Here is a 20,734-nt window from a genome sequence, read left to right on the forward strand (position 1 = left end):
CACATAGCTGACAAGAGATACACTGCCGATTTGTACCCTTGAGCAAGCTAGAGTACAGTAACTCACAAAGCACGCGCTGCGACTGCGATGCAGATGGAACGGCATGGGCCTAGGGCTCAAAAGAGACGTTTACTCCGTCCCAAATTAAATATATCTCCCTGTTTCAAATTTAAATTAGAAATATGATTTATTTTAGAATAGAGGGAATCTCACACTGCGTCTAAGTTAAATCCCATATGAATAAAACGATTTTAAAAGAATTCCGTAGGATTTAAATTCGGTATAATGTTTTTTGGTTATATTTTGGGTTTTTAAATGAGAAAGTCAAACGACATATTTACAAACAAAAAATAATTTATGAATAAAAATTTTATATACGTATTTATTGTGATCTAAAATTAAAAGTTAGAAAATAAACTACAACAAGAAAAAACTTCAAAATCAACTTTAAATTTAATGTTGAAAAATTCAAAATTATCATTTATAAGTATAAGCAAAAGACAAAAGATGAATGTTACCCAAATCTTATAGTAATATTTTTAACGGAATTGCTATATGTCATTTGAATGAAAGTTGGGGATAAAATCTTACAGATTTTAAGAGGGGGGTTTCCTCGGGGCTTAGAGGGATGGCCGTGGACGGCGAAGGACTCCGGCGGGTGGCTTCGGCGGCGGCACCGCTGCCGCAGGGATGGAGGAGGGCGGTGGGCTAGAGTCGGCGACGGGGGCAAAGCAAGCTGCGAGATTAGGAGGCGGCAGCCGGTGGTGGCGGATCCGACGGTAAGGAGCCGCCGGAGACGGGGAAGACGGCAAGGGCAGGGGCATCTCGCTCTCACTAGCTTGAGAAGAAAGAGAGAGGGGAAGGGGGAGTGGGGAGGAGGAGGGGGCTCGTCGGGGGGGGGGGGGGGAAGGGGCCTCGCTGGTCCCTTCTGGCCAGCAGGCGAGGCGAGCGACGGCGCAGTGAGGCGATGCGGTGGCGGCAGCGGGGGGGGGGGGGTAAGGGGTGGGGTAAAGTTAGGCTTTAGGGTTTGCATGAATCTGTCATATGATATATAGACAACACCTATTTTTAAGGAATGGTTCAATACATGTTAATTTTGAAAAAGATATAGCAAGAGCTGGAGCCTATAGACAACCCCTATTTTTAAGGAATGGTTCAATACATGTTAATTTTGAAAAAGATATAGCGAGACCTGGAGCCTATTTAAACTTTTTCTTTCACTCTATCTCACAAACCTCGCGCTGGAATGAAGATGAAACGACTTGGCCTGCCACCGCAACTGCCATAAATTTGATACACGAGAGTAAAATTCACAAATATTTCAAGTTAACAGTTATATCAAAATAGTTTGTATTTGGTAGGTAATATTTCGTTCTTCGTATCTTTATAGTGACTTATAATCTTTACAAAACAGACAACCTACAGGAGTACTGCTGAAAGCCTCAAAGTATCAAAGCCTCGAGAGATGCAACTGAGAAGGTATTGTAAGGACTTCGGTAGCTTGGTCATAGTCTGCTGGCCATGTTTATGCTCTCTCGCGGCTCCATGATCCAATTTCTGCGTAAGAGACATTTCATAAGCCATCATAGGGGAGCAATTGAAGTCCTCTATAAAATTAAGCCATCATAGGGGAGCAATTGAAGTCCTCTATAAAATTAATCACACGAGATTTTTGTTGTTTCCCAGGAAGTACTCCAGATATCGTCTATATATCACTTGCATAGTCAGCATATTAGTTTTGCAGCATATTTTAGTGACGCTCAAGAAAAGTGCCAAATTTCAAAAATACACATCATACGATACTCATGTAAAACTATTTGAATGATAAAACTTACTTATAGTTAAATACAACAATTTGGGAGAAATGAAAAGTGCAATAGAGCAACAAGGATGGTAAAATTAGAGTTCATAATACAGTGTAAAATTAGAGTATCAATGCATCATTAGTCCAACTTCATGCCAATATATAATATGTACCATCATTTGGATATTGATGAGTAAGTAAACCTTAAGTCCTTAAAAATATGTGAATAACAGCAGGTGCACATCAGACTAACTGGAGATTGAGTAACCAAAAATCACCACTAAGTTCATAAAGGCCTGTAAGCTCAGGGAAAGCAGCCAAATAGTGATTCGGTAAAGAAAACTCGGATAACCTACTATTTATCATGAAAGGAACGTAACCCACAAACTGCCTTTCATCGAAGAAATTCTAATGCCAATTCAATTGTATGCTAAACTTCAAAAGTCCATTCTGCCTTTGCAGCTATAATTCTTTAGCCCACCATATAGACAGTTGTAAAAAGGACAGTCTTTTACCTGATGCACACGATTACATTAATTCCCTGTCTCCTGACCTGGAAGTTTCTTCCCATTGTTCTTATTAGCAAGGTTGTTCCCAAGTCTACAAAAAAGAGCATTTCATTTTACTTTATGGAGATTACAAAAAGAAAAAGGTTGATATAGAGAGGGTATAATGTTACAGTTTAAGATGTCAAAATGCGGAGCATTAAATTTCTGTTTAATGATTCCCTTCACCACAATTGATTGTAGTATCCATGGTAAGAAGTCACCGATGTTTTCCGCAAACGCTGCATCAGCTTCTTCTAGATTCAACTACGTAATGCACAATATAATATATAGATTAGATAGGAACATACTCCTATATCCTTGAACTATGAGAAACATGAAGCTAAATGCTAATTACAAACCTGATGATCATGAGCATGGCTAAAATAATTTCCTGAATAGTGCAAGCATCCAAATAGAGTACGTATATATCTTGGATTCACCTTCCTCACATGAGTTTCTGGATGAACGGTTGAATTGTGTAAATAAACACTATTCATTCCTGGAACATCCCTTAAACTTTTATTCCAATTCACAGTACAGAAAATACTTTGTGCAAGAGACGAACGATCCCCAGGTACAAGTGAATCCACCATATTGTCCAATAAAGTGCATTGCTTTATTCTATCCATATAAGATGCCAATGCAGGATGATTTGTCAAGAATGTCATTGCAAGCTCATTGTTTGAGTTCTCACCAGCAGGGCAATCAAACAGATAAGATAGCAAGTTTGGAAAGTACATAGGAAACACCTGCTGACCTTCCTTTATCCCAACAGTGAAAGCCTCTCCAAATATCTCATAAAGCTTGATATAATCGCTGCCACATGTATCTTTACTAAAATTCATTCTGTGGACATGTTTTGCAATCTTAACTCTCCCAGAACAAAACATTATATCAGTGCTTTCAAAATTTCCATTGAAACTCAAGCCCTCGCGATGTTTTCCACAGATGTAAATCAAGACTTCATGAATGATGTACTGCTAGTAGTCTGATAGGTAAGTAACTTGGCCAATTTGAGTAAATTTGTTTGTTGCGTGCTGAGATAAATAGACTACATGAAAAAGACCACCTTTCCGACTCTCAATCATTTCATCAAATGTATAGCATTTGAAGAACATAACACTGAAAACGTAACACTATTTTAGTATCTAATTAAGTACTGAAAGGAAGACCAATAGAAGTTCTTTGTACTTACCGGGGTGAGCCAGCCCTTAACCTTTGCCTCAAGGAAACTGTAGAATCTTTGTATATGGGGTAGCATGACATAAGTTTGTCATCCTTTAATGGCTTTCCACCATAAACAGCATAGAAATCATAAGCATGGACCCCTATCTTTTGGCATGCAGTCTTGATAAATTGTTTTACAGTAATGACATTCAAATCTTCTTGAACTGAAACTGTATTCCCGCAAACCATAACAAAAAGCTGACAAAACAGTTTATGTTATACAGTCTGCACAAACCTTAAAAAGGATAAGATCAATACACAGTTATAGATAGAATGAATACATGAGTCAAACTCTTCACATCATTCATGCAAGGGCCTACTTGTCCATCCTTGTTTGCATCTCCAACTGTTCTAGTCGAAGATACACCTGACATCAAATAAAGATATAAACCACAATGAAGGAAATCCTTGTGGCATACAAAAGTAATTTTCTGCAGTTGATTGCACCAGATATAGAATGACATATATTTACTTCCTCTGTTTTATAATGTAAGGCGTTTTAGTTTTGTCCCCAAGTAAAATCTCTCTAACTTTGACCAAGTTTATAAAAACAAATTAAATGTACCAGCATTTACTAGATCGAATAAGTATCATTAAAACTACCATGAAATATATTTTAATAATGTATTTATTTGATATTGTAACTGCTAATTACTTCTCTATGAACTTACTCAAAGTTAAAGAAGTTTGGCTCAGAACAAAACAGAAACACCTTAGATTCTGAAACATAGGGAGTATTCATCATGTACTCACATGAAGATTTTGCTCCAAAGATTTCCTTACCCTTTAACTTTGAATCAGTATCAGTAACTTCATCCTCCCTGAAAATATTTGAAATAGTGAACACCATAATAAGACATCAAGTCATCAAAAGATGGTTACTTTTTACAAAATCCAAGGAAGATGATAAACCTTAGCACTGATGAGAGGCACATAGATCATCTACTTTTAAAAAACACTAGATAACATACCATTTTTTTCTTAATAAAAGCAATGGTGAGTTGAAGCTAGCATTTCATGCAGCTGTGCACTTCTGCATCTTCCAAACCATGACTCAAATACCAAATTACAATCATAATTTTAAGTAAATGCGTGGTTGTTGCAATTGAAAAAAGCATGGTGGTCAGATTTTTTTCCAACCAATATATTGACCGAGCTTTACAAAGTTGATAATTGGCACTTACAATTAGATCATTCCATCAGATTTTGTCTATCATGTTAAATAATGGACATGTTGGACTCAATCAAATTTGTAATAAAATGGAATTAACGTTTTTTTAATTAGTTAAACATGTCTTAAATGCAGCTATGCAACACCAAATAACTTAAATTGACAAAACTGCGCAACGAAAAACTGATATGTCCAATATTAATTTGATACTATATCAGAAATCCCTTAGTGTCTCCCAGGTGCTTGCCAACATTTGAAAACACACTAGTGAAATTATTTTACCTTTGTTGACCTTCGAAGTTCCAATTGTTTTAAGTTTTTAATAGTTGTTAGATAATGGAAGAAATATCATGGATGCTGCACCCGGAGATGCCCAAAGCCAACATATTTTGGTATTAATGCCTACCTGTAAGAGGTATACATTCAATTCCATTCAGCCAACTAAAACAATACAGCACATAAAAAAGTTATGACAATGGAACAGCTAATGTGAGACAACACTGCACTCTCCCTACCTATTGAGTTTGTGGGATCTTCCAAGGACAAGTAGATATTTTTTTCCACGTGGCTTTAAGTAACATTATTTATAGATTGATCATTGATGTTTTGTTGTGGATTATATATGATTTTCCCAAGCTCTAAGAATTATTATAAACATTTTCATGTTTAGAGGTTTTAAACATATTTTGCAGAAAACCATTGCGATGCCTGAGAGTTTGACTAGTGATGTTATAGATTGACAATTATGGTCAGCAGCCCCCATTGTAATTATCACTACATCTAGAAGAGCTCTAAACAATCGATTACATGTTACATTAGTTCAGATTACTCCGGCCAGAAAGAAGAACAGTTTACCAAACAAGTTCAATCCAGCCATTAATTAATTGTCATGTTTACAGTATGTCATTAGTGTCTCATTGGCATGAAGCCTCACAATAGTGGAATATGTGACTATGGATGAAACTATGTGCTATAGGATGAATTTATCCATCAAATGAAAATATTTTCTACGATAACATTTCCCTTAGTATGTAATAACCATAACTATCAACTGTGGATTTGACAAACTAAAATGCACATCGCCCAAATAAATGAGGAGGCCCATACCCTCATAATCTGTTTTGTTAAAAATATAAAAACATAAAGTGCAGAACAAAGAAAACCTACCCATGTTCAGGGGACTTCTTAATCTGCAAGCATTCCATATTTCCTAGAAACCTCCAAGCACCCTACAATAATAGAAGAAAAATAATGAGAAGATGTTTCATTTACAGAATAGGGTTTTGTGCATGCAGATGACAATACGAAATAATGATCTCATATAAAAGAGACAGAATCAATGTGGTAATCAAACATTGCAGCAAGACCATTTTGAGCCAGCAAATCTTGTTTCAAACGGTAAGTAATGCCACAACACTCAATTTCAATTGTTTGTTCTTCATATAAGAAGGTTCAAAATATCATTGGAAAATCCTAAAAGTCAGAATCTGGAGGGTAAAAGCTGAAGGTCTATTACCAGCAAGGGGTTATTTATACCCTCTATAGGTTATTGTTATCTATGCACAGCATTCACTTTACATTATTGGACAGAGTCAAACAGAAACAAAATTGCAACTAAGTGTTAATTAATGCTATCCTTTCTATTATATTGGTGGTCAAGGGCTAAGAGGAAAGGACAATGACACTAAGAAGGGGCTGAACTCTCTCATAATTTTAGTGGTGTGAAGATTTGGAAACATAGAAACGACACTGTTTTTAATTGTGTCAATCCTTGTGTAATCACTGTTCTTCCATAGGATAGCTTTCACAAAACTTACATTATACATCATGAGACAAAAAAACCTGAATTGGCAAAAGCGTCCAATTCTTGATGCTTGTGTCCTTGAGATCCAATGTGCACACAGTCTTAAAACACATGGATATATAGAGATAGCAATGGGTATGTACCCACTGGGTTTTCTTACCCCATATCCATACCCATGCAGGTGATGAATACATGTTGGGTACCCATAGCCACAACACTAACTTAGAGCACTTACAATGTTGCACAACATCAGATGATTCCAACAGTGAACCATCAACATCATATCAGGTAACAATGATTTTAACATTAACATTCAAAAGAAACTGAACAAACAAACCATACAACCATGTTCCAAAATCAAGAAATTAGATGAAAATTCCATACAACCAGACTAGGACAAAGGCTAGGCATGCGGGGTTTTTTTTACCTATGGGGTTAGTGGGTACTGGTGGCTAAAGAACAAAGCCATACTAACCTAGGCATGTTCTTAACCGGGTCTGCCTAATACACGCGTGATTGTGACATGCTCAAGTCACACTCGCGTTAACCGTGGACTTGGAGAGAGCTTGCTCATGCATGTCAGGTAACTTGGCATTGCCTAGGGACATGGGTTTTGTTAGGGCCATGCAAATTAAAAAAAACATACAACCAAACTAGGACAAAAGCTAGGCATGCGGGGTTTTTTTACCTATGGGGTTAGTGGGTACTGGTGGCTAAAGAACAAAGCCATACTAACCTAGGCATGTTCTTAACGGGTCTGGCTAATACACGCGTGATTGTGACATGCTCAAATCACACTTGCGTTAACTGTGGACTTGGAGAGAGCTTGCTTATGCATGTCAGGTAACTTGGCATTGGCTAGGGACATGGGTTTTGTTGGGGCCATGCAAATTAAATGATTTTGTTATGTGCTTTGTTTTTTTTTAAAAAAATCAACAATGCAAATGATTTTAGATGAAAATTTGATGGTATGATTACACACTTTATATTCGACTTAAAAATTAGAAGTACGCGTAGAAATGTTTGGATTTTTAAGTTCAAATTAACTGATTTTAATTCAACATCTGAGTCGTTGAAAGGTCGAGTTAAAAGTTTTAAAATTTGAGATGAAAGTTTCAAATTTTGAGTTGGAAATTCTAAATTTGTGTAGATTTTTTTTTCAAAACCAAATTTATATAGCAGCCCACAAGGCCCATGACGCAGTTCACGGTCCATACAGGATGCACGCATGCGGCACGAGATCTCAGATGGCTGTAATTGAACAAAACATGTTGGTAAAATGGAAAACGGAAAACAAGTCAGACCGATCGTTGCCAGCGAGCGCATTAGTACTATCAGCTGTCAACCCCTCTCTCTTTTAGGTTGGGGGATGAATCCGAACATCATTGAAATGGACATCGCGGCGAAATGTTCAAGCGCACCTCAAAAAACAAGAACGCGTAAGGTAATAATAACAGAATTAAAGAAAAGGCAAGTGCAATATAAAGTTGAAAAAAGGGGAAACATATACTTCAATTCTGAATTTGAATCTTTCAACTCAAATTTCAGAACTTTTAACTCCATCTTTAAAACTTTCAACGACCCTATTTTGAACTTGAAAAATCCAAAACTTTCTACTTATACTTCTAACTTTCAAGTCAAATATAAAAAAGTGTGTAATCATGCCATCAAATTTTATTCAAATAAAGATGTAATCATGTCATCAAATTTTTATCCAAATCGGTGCTCAGTTGTGGACTAGTGCCGTAGATCTAATAATAAAGATGTAGCCAAAAAACAAGAATCAAACAATAGCTTAAAAACAACACAACTACACAATGCTAAAAGGTTGCAAACCAGCAAGCAAGACATTTTAAAATGACAAGAATAAGAACTATAGTACGATTATGTAGAAGGAATGACATCTTTTGTTCGGATCATCACCTTTTTCTCCTTGTCCAAGAGAAAGCGGCGAGACAGCGAAGTGTTGACGAGCCCATCCTTGGAGGTCGACGCCAACTCAGTAGCCGCCACTGCAGCCTCGCGCGAGCCATCCGCTGATGCAGGACCCGACGGCATTTGATCGGCCACGATCAGCTTGGTCATCAGATCCTTCTTGGCTAGCGTTGCTGACGGTTCCAACGACATGGGAGCCAGTAAGGCGACCACCACCGGACGCAACTCAAAGCAGCAGGAGCATGCGCTTAACGTGGCGCGTCCGCGAGCACCGAGCCCGTGGGAGTCGCCTTGATCCCTGCCGTTGCAGCGGCTGCGCCGTCGACGGCCCATTAGGGTAGGGAAGGAGTGAAATGCCCAGAGGGGAACGACGGATCAAGACTGCCTTTTCGTCTATTGCTGCCTTTATCTTCTACAACTAGCCTACAGCCCTACACACAGTCCATAGAGGCGCGGTCCATGATGCACCTAGTCCACGGTTGAGACTCCGGTCGTGCTTGTTGCGGGTGGCGTATCCACCGTCCATTGCTCTCTCTATCTCTGCAGCCATATCCACCGTCCATCAGTCTGTCGATCCCCGCCGCTTCACCTTTTTTCCGTCCTGGACCCCTTCTCTCTCTTGGATGCGATTGGCTAGTTCGCTTGTGTTCTGTCTAGATCTAGCCAGTTCCTTCGACTGCTCTAGTCCTCCGCCTTCCGCCATGGCACCCGCCTGGGTCTTGCTCGATCGCTTCGTCAAGCCCTCCGCCTTCGAGGACAAAGAGAGCGAAGATGAGGGAGAATCGACCGGTTGCCCGAGGAAGTATATACTACCCAGATTAAGGCAGGAAGTGCCCGCCGGCATGCGGGACGTGAAGCCCTACCCACAAGTTGCCGACCCGCCCTGTGTATCTCTCTTCTCCATGGCGATGCCGTGGAAGGCGATCAGGGTAGTGAAACGCGTCTATGTCCAGTGTGCCGACAAGAACCTGGTCTTGTTCTACGCCGGCGCGGGCGACCCCGGCTCCTGTTCTCACGGTTGCTACCTGATCTACGACGCCATCGACCGCTCTCTCACTCCCGTGCATACGTTCCCCTATCATGTGCCCGGAATCGTCATGCTCGGCGGAGCTGCTGTCCTGCGCCACACCGGCGGAGGAGACGGTGCCTATGTCCTCGCCGAGCTGCTCAGGCCGTTTGATGGCGACCTTCCCGATGCCACGCTCCTCATGTGGTTGTCGCGTTCCCCCGCGACCCCCGGCGACCCGCCCGGCCAATGGATCAAGGAGGACGTTCGCCTTCCCCCCGAGGTGTGCACGGGCACCGAACCCTTCTTCTCCGACTTGGAGTTCTCGTCTGGGGAATCGCGCCTGTGCTGGGCCGATCTGTTCAATGGCATCCTGTTCTGCGACCTTGCAACGCTGCGCACGCCTCGTTTCCGTTTCATCCCATTACCCAAGGGTTGCTCCTTCGACGTCGGCGAGTATGGCCGGCCGCGCATGGATGAGTTCCGAACCATAGGCTGTGTCGGCGGCGTCATCAAGTTCATCGACATGGAAGTCTATACCAAAGACGGGGCCCCCATTGACGAGGTGAAGCTGACCACCTGGACTCTCGCACCCGACCTCAGTGAGTGGAAGAAAGGCCCTGCGTGTAGTGTTGGTGACATTTGGGCAAGCGAAAAATTCATAGCCATGGGGATGCCGCGGCTTAGACCGATGTGCCCTGTCCTGAGCATGGTTGACAAAGATGTTGTCTGTGTAGTCATGACTGATGTCGAGGTTGAGGAGAAGAACGTCAGAAATTTTGACGACGCAGGCAGAACATTGAAGATCAAAGCCCAGTATGTTCTTGACATTGATGTGCGGCGTAAGCAAGTTTTATCCATCACCCAGCGCGGCATCGAAAGTATGGTGGATCCTGTACCCTATCTCATCGCTTGTGAATTCAGTGCATACCTAGAGCTCTCAAAGGATAGGCAGGTATTACTACTACGGCATCCAACATACTTATTCATTTACTTTCATTTGAAGCGCACTGTTCTGTTAACAAAATGACACTTGTAACATTTCTAATGCTTGTTTGTTATGCCCAGCAAATTGCATCGTACGAGTAAAGCGCATATTAGGCCAGTTATGCCATTATTTTGAACTCTAGATGGAAGATGTGTGTGCTAATCAGGCATCATGATTTTCTAACAGATGCCAAATAACTAGCTACTTATTACCATGCATGCTACAGCTCAACCGCATCCAAATCCAGAATAACATTCTCTTTTTTTTTTCCTTGCATTCTATCAGTACTTCTATCTGCTGGAGAACTTTGTCATAGTTAAAACTTTCACTTCATTATAAACTTTGATGGCGTGTCCAATAGATGTATTCATTTGGGTATTTTATTCACAATTGATCCAAACCTGTTTTTATTAGAAGATGTTACATGTGGTAAATTCAAACTGAACACCAAGTCACCACCAAGTTTCTTTAGTGAATTAGTGAAAAATGCAATTGTAACCCTTGATATGTGCTTGGTTGATTTAGCTATTTTAATTAAACTAGCCATCACACCGTGCAAATGCACTTCCTATAATCTTTTCCTAATTTTGTAATCAGATTAGTCTATATCTTTTAGGATATCTGATTTTTTTTTATATTTCACTTTGATTTGTGTGTATTTCTTTTCAATCAGTTTTCAGATTTTTATTATATTCTTGGACGTTGTACTACTTTCTAAAATTTTAAATAGCCAAATTATGTACAATGATATATCGTTTAGCTATCATATGTTTTCTCATAATTGTTTCACTAATTTTTAGATGCTCATTAGTCAGATGTGTGTCTTGCAATTGGTATGTGCCTTTTCATGAAACTCGTTGCCCCTTTAAATTTCTTAATGTCTAGACTGAGCATGCATGTCTATGGTGCATCTCTTTTTCCTGCCTCTAGTCGGATACAAGCCATAAAGGAGTCTTAAAACACCCAGGACTTAGACACACTGGAGACACATCCATACTTCCCCTTTTCATGTTAATAGACGCCTTTAGTAAGCATAGGACTCAATTTCTTTGGTTTCTTCTATACACACACACTTGTGTTAGTACATGATTGTGTAAGATTTGATCTAAACCATCGATTTATATAGTATCATAAAATTTAGATGGTCACGATCTTGTCCATTTTAGATTAATTTGAGAATTTCTGTTTTTTGTGGGAATTTCTGATTTTTGTGGGAATTTCTAGCTTTTAGATTAATGTGTGGCTTCTAGGAGTCTCCAACCATATATTTGATCTAAGCCATTGATGTATAGTATTATAAACTTTAGATGGTCTCAATCTTGTCTTTTTTAGATTAATGTGAGAATTTCTGGAATTTTTTTATTTATGTGGGAATTTCTAGCTTTTAAATTAATATGGTGGCTTCTTTTGTGTGTGCAATTATTTTAGAGAGTACGTTCAAATGGGGCCGATGATAAGATTGTGGTGAGGAAACTATAGCATTTGACCAAATCTGCCCATTATTCTTTCTGTAGCTGTACAATGACTCAGTCTAACTAAAATTCTCTATGTATTAAGAACAAAATACAGTGATTTTATTCTCTATACCATGGTAGATCACGTGTATGGCCCTACACTGAATTTTCATTTTTCTTGGTATATTTGGTCACTTTATAAATTTCCAGTCTAGCTCTGCTACTGTAATTAAGTTGGTATACGCTGAGGGAACTATTTAAGTAGACTAAGAACCATTAAGCCATTTTAATATTTGCTAAGTTTGTCATGCATTTGTTTCTGCTAGACAACGGTGGAAGGATGTGAGTCCGAGGAAAGCACAAAGAGGATGAAGCTTAAATGATCTCTGCATACATCGTGTGAGGACGAATCGTTGGATGGTTTTTGCAACATATCAAGTAGGATTAATATTGTAGGTTGGTGTTTGATTAGCACCCGATCATTTGGCAGGATGGATGTGATTTTTATCTTTCTCTAAAAGTTATGATCTCACTATCAGATCGTACTACAACTGAATTCCGAGTGCTATTTGTTATTACTGGTGGTTTTAAAACATTATTTGCTAAACCTTGGATGCAGTCCTATGTCTCTACAGTACTGCTCTATTCTGTTGATTTGAGTTACTGACGAAGCCCATGGCAGAACCCTATACGAAGGGCTTGTCTTATCCCACTATGCCTCATCTATATATATTATCATGTGTCTGTATTATCGCTAGTTCTATCATGCGTCTATATTATCGCTAAGTTTGTTTGATGGGGCATTAATTTGTAATCCTACAGCAATGGTTTTTAAACTGTTCCCAGAAATTCTCCGGGGTATTGACTTGGGCTTTCCATGGTATAAACAGGACGATTGGGCGTATGGTTTTGTGAGATTGCTTTCTTTAGCGAGTTTTGCTTTATTATCTACTTTTGACGTTGAACTGTACAATAATTAGCTTGTTTTTGACAAAACAAACATCAAACAGATCAGTTTTGCTTTTGAAGAGGGTAGCCCGCTTCTGTTGTTTCATTTTTAGCTCTTCGTATTATAGCAGCAGGCATGCTGATCGGCAATCTTGGTTGATGAATAGGTGGCAACTGTCTCGGCTCCTTGCAAAGACCAAACAGATCAGCTTCGGATGATACTAAATTACTAGTGCTTCATAGTAAACACCAAACAGAACGATGCTTGTAAATGATCTTTGCAACATATCATTCGTAGAACCTTTGAATGGACTTTGAAACATATAATCTCTGGATAAAAAGCTTTGGATGATCTGTGTAACATATTATGTAGGATGAACATTGTTCAATAGATGAATGTGTTTTAATTTAACTAAAAGTTATGATTATTATTTTATTCGATTTTAAGTAGTAAAACTGATTAACATGTAGTTTGTATTATTACTTTATAACTACTTTTTAATTGTGCTACTCTATTGATTGTTTACGTTTTCTTTGTAGCTCTATTAATCGTTTCGTGCATATCCTTTTTTATTGTCTTTCCACACTGTTCTGTTTGTGCAGAAACACATACGTGTAACATTTCAAGCACAAATCCTAAAGAGAAGTTTTACTGTATTTGCATTTCAAAAATAGTACAAATCCAATAGTTCACAACGAAAGATGTAGTATAAAAGGTATTTAAGTATTGACATAGGTGCTTAGGTATTATGGTTTAAAAAGATAATTTTGCTAGAAAATAAAAAATTGCATAATTGTCTTTAGTATTACTTATGAGAGGTACCACATACAGTATGTGATAAGTCATTTAAATATCTGAGTCTATGTTAAGAATATTTATTTGATTTTTGTGAGATTTACATTTTGTTGCTAAGAACATGATTGGGAACCTCAGTTGGCTAGCATAGCCGTAGCCCACCCGGTTCAATCCTAATTGTTTGCAAAAACTCGGATGTTCCATCTGTGAAAGATGATATTTTATCCCCAATGAACATGAAATCTCAGTGAAACTAGGCTCTGTTTCCTAAAAATTTTCACCCAAAATATCACATCGAATCTTTGAACACCTAAATAGAGCATTAAACATAGATGAAACAAAGACTAATTGCACAGTTATGTGAAAAATTGTGAGACGAATCTTTTGAGTCTAATTAGTCAATGATTAGCCATAAGTGCTATAGCAATCCACATGCGCTAATGACGGATTAATTAGGCTCAAAAGATTCGTCTCGTGGTTTTTAGGTGAGCCGTGAAATTCGTTTTTTGATTCGTGTCCAAAAAACTCCTACAACATCCGGTCAACGTCCGTTGTGACACCCAAAAATTTTCATTTTCCCAATTAAAATACACCCTAGTTGGTTTCTTAAAAAAAGTATCTGTTAAATTCAGATGCAATTCATCCTCGACATGCTAAATTTACGTGGTGTTTTCACATTTGCATTTTCTCCTCCAATAAACCCTCGATGAACATGAACAAAAATAATATATATTGGATTCTTTTTTCGGCACACTTTTTATCTGCGCACCATCCACTGTTACAGGATCCAAGGTCTAATATTTTTTGGTGTATCTTTCTTAATTTTTTAGACTACGCATGCATGGTTGATGAATTTGGGAAGACCATTATTGTTGATTAATTAGGAAGGATAATAACAATTCATTTACTAGATTTTTTTAGATAATGGTTCATTTACTAGATAATTACTGTATTGCCAACAGTTATGATAATTTTATTTTGTACTTTGTCCCACTCGTGATCAATGGTCCACATTTTTATACTTGTTTATTTGTCTTATTCAAAAAATATACGTAATTATTAATTATTTTTATATCATTTCATTTATTGTTAAATATACTTTTATGCATATATATAACTTTACATATTTTACAAAAGAATTTTGAATAAAACAAATGATCACACATGTGTCGAAAAATCAACGACATCAAAACATTCAGGGACGGAGGTAGTACTAAACACCACGAAACCTCTCAATTCTAAGATGCAATGATAAAATCAGGCTTGTCTGGGAAAACCTCTCAATTCTAAGATGCAATGATAAAATCAGGCTTGTCCGGGAAAAGGAAAAAAAAAAACTCAGTTCGGTGCTTGTGCTCCACACTTGTGCATCCCGGTTGTCTCCAGCACAATTAGACTTGACAAATGGTGCTTGATGAAAACCTTTGTTACACTCTAGGACTGGGGGATAAATGACATCGTGTTCTATTTACAAGGGACAGTAGGATATATTTATCCATGTTCATCAGAGTAAAATGAAAAGTTCATAGCAAGTTGATGTGATCATGGCCTGCTATAATGCTATTGCTGTATACGAAGATGAACTGGTTAATCTATGTATGGTGCAGTGGTGCAGGTGTCTCAATGTCATCTCTGCATTGAGTGTCAGGTCCAGGTGAAGCGAAAAGAGGATTTTCAGAAGACAAAATCTAGTGACTACTGATTAGGATGGCCAGAATCAGAGCAAACTCGGAACTTGTCTTCTCCGTGATGATCCTGATCACGTGCGTTGCATCTGCAGCTTCCGGTGCCATTCGACAGTCTCTGGCTGTGGCCTGAGAATGCTGCGGGCGGCCGCTTCGGTTGCTACACCGGGTGATTCAGAGACTACGTTACAAGGACAGCTGATCAAGATTACTGCGTGCTGTTTTGCGAGGCAATTTGTCGTCATGATGGCTAGAAGCAGAAGGTCCGCTTTAGTTGCTACCCCGGGTGATTCAGAGACTACGTTACAAGGACAGCTGATCAAGATTACTGCGTGCTGTTTTGCTAGGCAATTTGTCGTCATGATGGCTAGAAGTAGAAGCAACAAAGCCGGATCTCGTCGCGCAAGCGTCGAACATATCGCCGGTCTCCTTCGGTCCACGCATCAGTAATGCATGCATTTGCGTTCAGATAACGCTGTGATCATTTCTTTCAGTAGCAGTAGACAGTAGACTGCGTCGCTCTCCGCATGAGTGCTCTTCAGTCTATGACACTTCACTGTTATTATGCTCTTCCACGGGTCCCTCCATTTTAATTCTCCAAGCCGGCAAGATTTGTAGCAGATTGGGATGGCCTATGGCCGTGATCTAAGGGCAGTTGATGTTTGTTTGTGAATTCAGGGTGCTCCTGTCGATGTCATGAAAGCAATGTGGGCTTGTGCTTGGTTGTGTGAGGTGATGTTTGATTCACTAGCGCTCGCTATTGGTAAGATGCAAAAGGATAAACGCCACCTTGTATTGCTTACCCTGTATTACTGACTGCAGATGAACTTGGAAGACCTTGTTGTCAGTTAGTCCTGTGTGTCAGTTAACCAAACTTAATAGCCCTGTGTGTCAGTTAGTCCACTCCGATAAGAAGATTGACACCGCAATTTTCCTAAGTTGAAGATAGCTGTAAGTATGGTAAAAGAAAAACGGAAGCTAAAAGTTGCACTCCAAACTGCCATGCCATGTGCATCGTATTACAAGGCGGTTTTTGCCGGGCGATAATGGAGGTCAGAGCTCTTGTATACTGTATGATGCAAGTGGCGTTCTCGAGTTACTTGGTGCGATGACCAGATCTTGAACCGGTGGTCCAATGATTTAATTTGACGATCTGCAAGCATACATTTATTGCCATGTTAACTGATATAATAAGATGCGTCAGTTCATCTATATAAGACGAGCCAGCTTTTGTTGAAGAGTAAAAGAGAGTAACAGTACTGGTTATACCGCTTGTCCTCTATGGCCGCCACTACAACAAGATCAAAGGCCATTGCGGTCGCGCTCCTGTCCATCGCCTGCTTCGCTCTTGCAGCCGGCGCCGGCGACGCGCCGCGATGGCTTCAGATCAATGCCGCACGCGTCGGCGCGAGCTGCATGGAGTGCGTCCTCTCCTGCATCTCCGGCGGGGGCCTACTTGATGTATGCCGTTCCCTCTGCGATGATTTATGCGATGATCCGGAAGCATTCAGAGTCCTAGGTAGCAGTATTAGTCACTGAAACATCGAGTGGTCCATCATCTCTGCCAGTGTTCAGACTGCCGTCCTACGTGATTCATTCTACTAGTTAGTATGTTTTGGCAGTAAAAACGGTGTTGCCTCTGTCCGCTATATTAGAGCCATCGTTTCGCAGTTTTCAAAATTTAAATTTTAGAACTTAATTTTGGACTTGATTTTATGATTTTTTATTATGATTTATTTTACACATTTTGTTTTTGAGTCGCTATAGACATGAATATAAAAATTTTACCTGCAAATTATTTTTCGTTTGCAAAAACGCGTTTTCGCTTATTCCTCCAAAAAACGAAACGATGGAGCCATTGTTTTTTGGATAAGTGATGTATGCGCGCTGTTCGAAGTGTCTTTGTTGGTAGTCATGTTTCCGCACTATTGCATCATGGCCATGAAATGGCACTTGTTATGTTCCTGTTCAAGATGATGAGTGATTGTTTCATTCATGAAGGGATGATCCTAGATTTGCCAAGCCAGATGCCTTCCCTGATGAGTGATTGTTTCATTCATGAAGGGATGATACTAGATTTGCCAAGCCAGATGCCTTCCCTCCAGAACCAATTTGTCACAACAGGCTGGGTTGCAGGTCTGGTGTACAGGCATCAACCCAGCTGCCGTAGCACCGTAATTTACAGATTACAAGATGTGTTTAACCATTGGCAAATCTGCACAGTCTGAAACTCTTTGGCTGATCACTTTTGATGCACCGAGTCAACAATCTATTCTGATCTCAGTTACTCCTAATTTTTTGCTTCAACAGGTGTAATTTGTACGAGTCGATCTACCAGAGTCACAACCTGGTCGAGATTTGAGAGACAAGGCGAATAAATACTCCCTCCGAATTTTAATATGAGATAGTGATCATTCATCTTATTTAAGATTTTTTACAAATATAGAAAAGATAATGCCTCAAATTTATTTAGTGACAAATAAATCAATAAAATAAATAGTAATTACATATTTTCCTAAAAAGATTAATAATAATTACAATGGAAAACATAAAAAGACAAATAGAGTAAACTAGCATCATGTCCGCGCAGACTGCATGGCTAATTTTGTTATAAAATTTCTTATATAATATTAAATATGTTTTATATTATATTTTGTAAAATATAAATACTAAAAGTGGTAATATAGTTTTAAACTCGGACGTAACTTAGATCAAACTTTTATATTTGATGCTTTCGATTCTTTTCCATTTTTTTGTGCGCTTTTTAAGTCCTAGTTTCTCTTATAGAAATATTGATATGTCCAATTGATCTTTTCTCTCTGTTTTTTTAATTGCTATTGATCTGATCTGTCGTTACAAACGGCGAAAATAAAAATATGATCCGGCGACCTGATCTTTTCTATAATTCGTCCCCGATTGATCTTTCGTCCGATTGAAAATCTGATCTGTTGACCTGATCTTTTCTGTTATAGCTAATATTCGTCTGATTGATCTTTTGGCGAAAATAAAAATATGATCCGATGACCTGATCTTTTCTGTTATTCATCTTTGATTGATCTTTCGTCCGATTGAAAATCTGATCCGTCAACGTGATCTTTTTTGTTATAGCAAATGTTCGCCTGATTGATCTTTTTTTTCTTAATTTTCTTCGATTAATCTTTTCTCTTATTTTTCTTCGATTAATCTTAGAATTTCTAGCATATATGTATAATATATCCTTGTCCGATTCCACACAAACATGATTTTTTTTCTTTTATTTCACATGGTTTTTTTAAAACAATTCCTAGTTTGATTCCACGTGCGTATGCAGTATTTTTTTTTCTTTTTTCCTCTTATTTTTCCACGGTTGTAACAAACTGTGTAGGTAGTTTTCCTTTTTTAAAAAAACTTTCTAGTCCGATTCCACTTAAAAAAATAAAATAAAGTTACTTTTTTTTCTTTTTTACTCTTGTTTTTCCACGGTTGTAACAAACTGTTTAGGTAGTTTTCCTTTTTTTAAAAAAACTTCCTAGTCCGATTCCACTTTAAAAAAATTCAAAAAAACACGTTCTTTTTCAGGAATTGTCCGATCCAAAAAATCGTTTTTTACCCAAAGAATCACGCTCTTCTTTTTTTAGAGTTATCTGATCAACAAAATCTCACATTTCTTTTTTAAGGAGTTGTCTGATTAAAAAAATAGTTTTTATTCAAAAAATCACCTTCTTTTTTTAAGTTGTCCAATAAAAAAAATCCTTACCATTTCTTTTTTTCTCTTATTTTCCTTGATTAATGTGGGATTTTCTAGCACATGAGAATAAACGTGGTGTTTCTTTTCCTATTACTTTATATATATAATAGATATTATGGCAGTACTGCTCGAGGGCTAAGGCCAGGTAGCCATTGTGGATTTATTTAAAAAGAAATAATACCACTTAAATAAAAATTACAAAAATATATACCATGTAGGAAAAATTATGAAAATAGGACATCATTGAGCTTTACAGGATCAAGAGGGCCCCTATCGAACACATGATGAACGACAATGCCATATCGAACTAAGAGAGTTTGACAGGTCCCACATCTGATGTAGCCTACATCAGTTGTGGATCTCTTCTCCCGTTCGACATGCTTCCTTCGCACCAAACCTATCGAACGTCGGTAGTTCGGCGAGTTGTTTCTCCACCTTGAGCGTTTCCTATGGAACTGGGTTGTGTCGACAGGCCTTCGTCGACAAACAAATATCGATAGGGGAATGGTTCAATTCAATATGACTATATTTTTTTTCTATTTTTGATATCCAACCGTTATTTTTGTGATTTAAAATAATATTATTTTTTTAAAAAAAATCACAATTGTGCTCGTGCGGCTTTTGCTTTTTTACAAAGAGGGGTGATCCCTCTTTTCATTAATAGAAACAACAGCCGAACACATTGGTTTACAACTACGCTTGTATCGAATTTTTTTTATCATTTTGTAATCTTTTGATTTTTATTTTTAAAACTAAATTGTCTCTCTAAACTTATTTCCAGAAATAACCCTTTGACCATGACATTGTTTAGATCTGTCAAATAATATTGTCATATTATGAATAATTGACGTAGTGGTATTCTTTTTGTCAAACATTGTTAAATAGCGATGACACGTCATTCTCACGAGCGTGACCAAATAGTGTAGTTGTGCTATTCTCTCCTCTGGCATTTGATCATGCCAGACTAAATGTTTCATATGTTAACATAAATTTTGGAAGGGTTCAATTTCAAATTTTAAAAATTTGAAAGTTTTAAATAAAAAAATCACTCACATTCTTTCTAGCCTTTCTCCCAGCTAGCTTTATCTCAATGCTATCCCATTTCGGCGCTGGTAGAAAAAGAAAAACACCATGTTTCCAAAGAGCTTATTACAAAACAGAGTAATCGACAGAACACATAAACAAACAGATAGATTGGCAGGGACAAGTACACCCCATCTTTTTGGTTCTGCTTGTTCTTACAAGTCAAAATTTAAATTTTCAACTTTAAATTTAGAGTTAATTATTGAGTTTTTTTACCAAAATTTATTTTTAGCTCTGGCTTTTAGATTGTTATAAATATGTATATAAAAGTTTTATTTATAAAATATTTTTTACAAATGTAACAATCACCCCGTGGACAACATCGTGAGCTCCAACAGCCTGTCTTCTAGCTTCAGGCCAGGGTGTTCCATTTTTGCAGCTGCCTCTGCTGATACTTTGTTCAGAGAGCGAATCCAAGAAACAAGCATAATTGCAGGTGCATCGTTGCTAACGACCCGGAACAAACGTGAATCAAGTTTTGCCTACATATTGCTTCACTCCCCGCGCTCCCAGCTCCTGCGTTCTTGCGTGGATTCGCATCTTGTGAAATGCGAACCA

General features: G+C 38.3%; 2 protein-coding genes across 3 annotated transcripts; one reads left to right on the forward strand and one right to left on the reverse strand.

The window, feature by feature from the left end:
* Positions 1-1,274: 1,274 nt before the first annotated feature.
* LOC107303746 lies at positions 1,275-8,657 on the reverse strand. 2 transcript variants are annotated; one of them, XM_040522444.1, is made up of 10 exons: positions 8,478-8,657; positions 5,918-5,979; positions 4,333-4,400; positions 3,861-3,946; positions 3,548-3,777; positions 2,900-3,474; positions 2,712-2,809; positions 2,484-2,616; positions 2,320-2,404; positions 1,275-1,557 (listed from the first exon to the last, which is right to left on the reverse strand). In XM_040522444.1, the coding sequence occupies exons 1-6, from the start codon at positions 8,637-8,639 to the stop codon at positions 3,333-3,335; spliced, it is 750 nt and encodes a 249-aa protein (XP_040378378.1). In that variant the 5' UTR covers positions 8,640-8,657; the 3' UTR covers positions 1,275-1,557; positions 2,320-2,404; positions 2,484-2,616; positions 2,712-2,809; positions 2,900-3,332. The 2 variants fall into 2 exon arrangements, with proteins under 2 accessions (XP_040378378.1, XP_015689830.2); XM_015834344.2 differs by having other exon boundaries at positions 2,712-3,474.
* Positions 8,658-9,126: 469 nt separating this feature from the next.
* On the forward strand, positions 9,127-12,543 carry LOC102706732. The gene is made up of 2 exons (XM_006649677.2): positions 9,127-10,450; positions 12,264-12,543. The coding sequence occupies exons 1-2, from the start codon at positions 9,191-9,193 to the stop codon at positions 12,318-12,320; spliced, it is 1,317 nt and encodes a 438-aa protein (XP_006649740.1). The 5' UTR covers positions 9,127-9,190; the 3' UTR covers positions 12,321-12,543.
* The last annotated feature ends 8,191 nt before the right edge of the window (positions 12,544-20,734 follow it).

The sequence above is a fragment of the Oryza brachyantha genome, chromosome 3 (assembly GCF_000231095.2).
Source record: "Oryza brachyantha chromosome 3, ObraRS2, whole genome shotgun sequence".
NCBI lineage: Eukaryota > Viridiplantae > Streptophyta > Magnoliopsida > Poales > Poaceae > Oryza > Oryza brachyantha.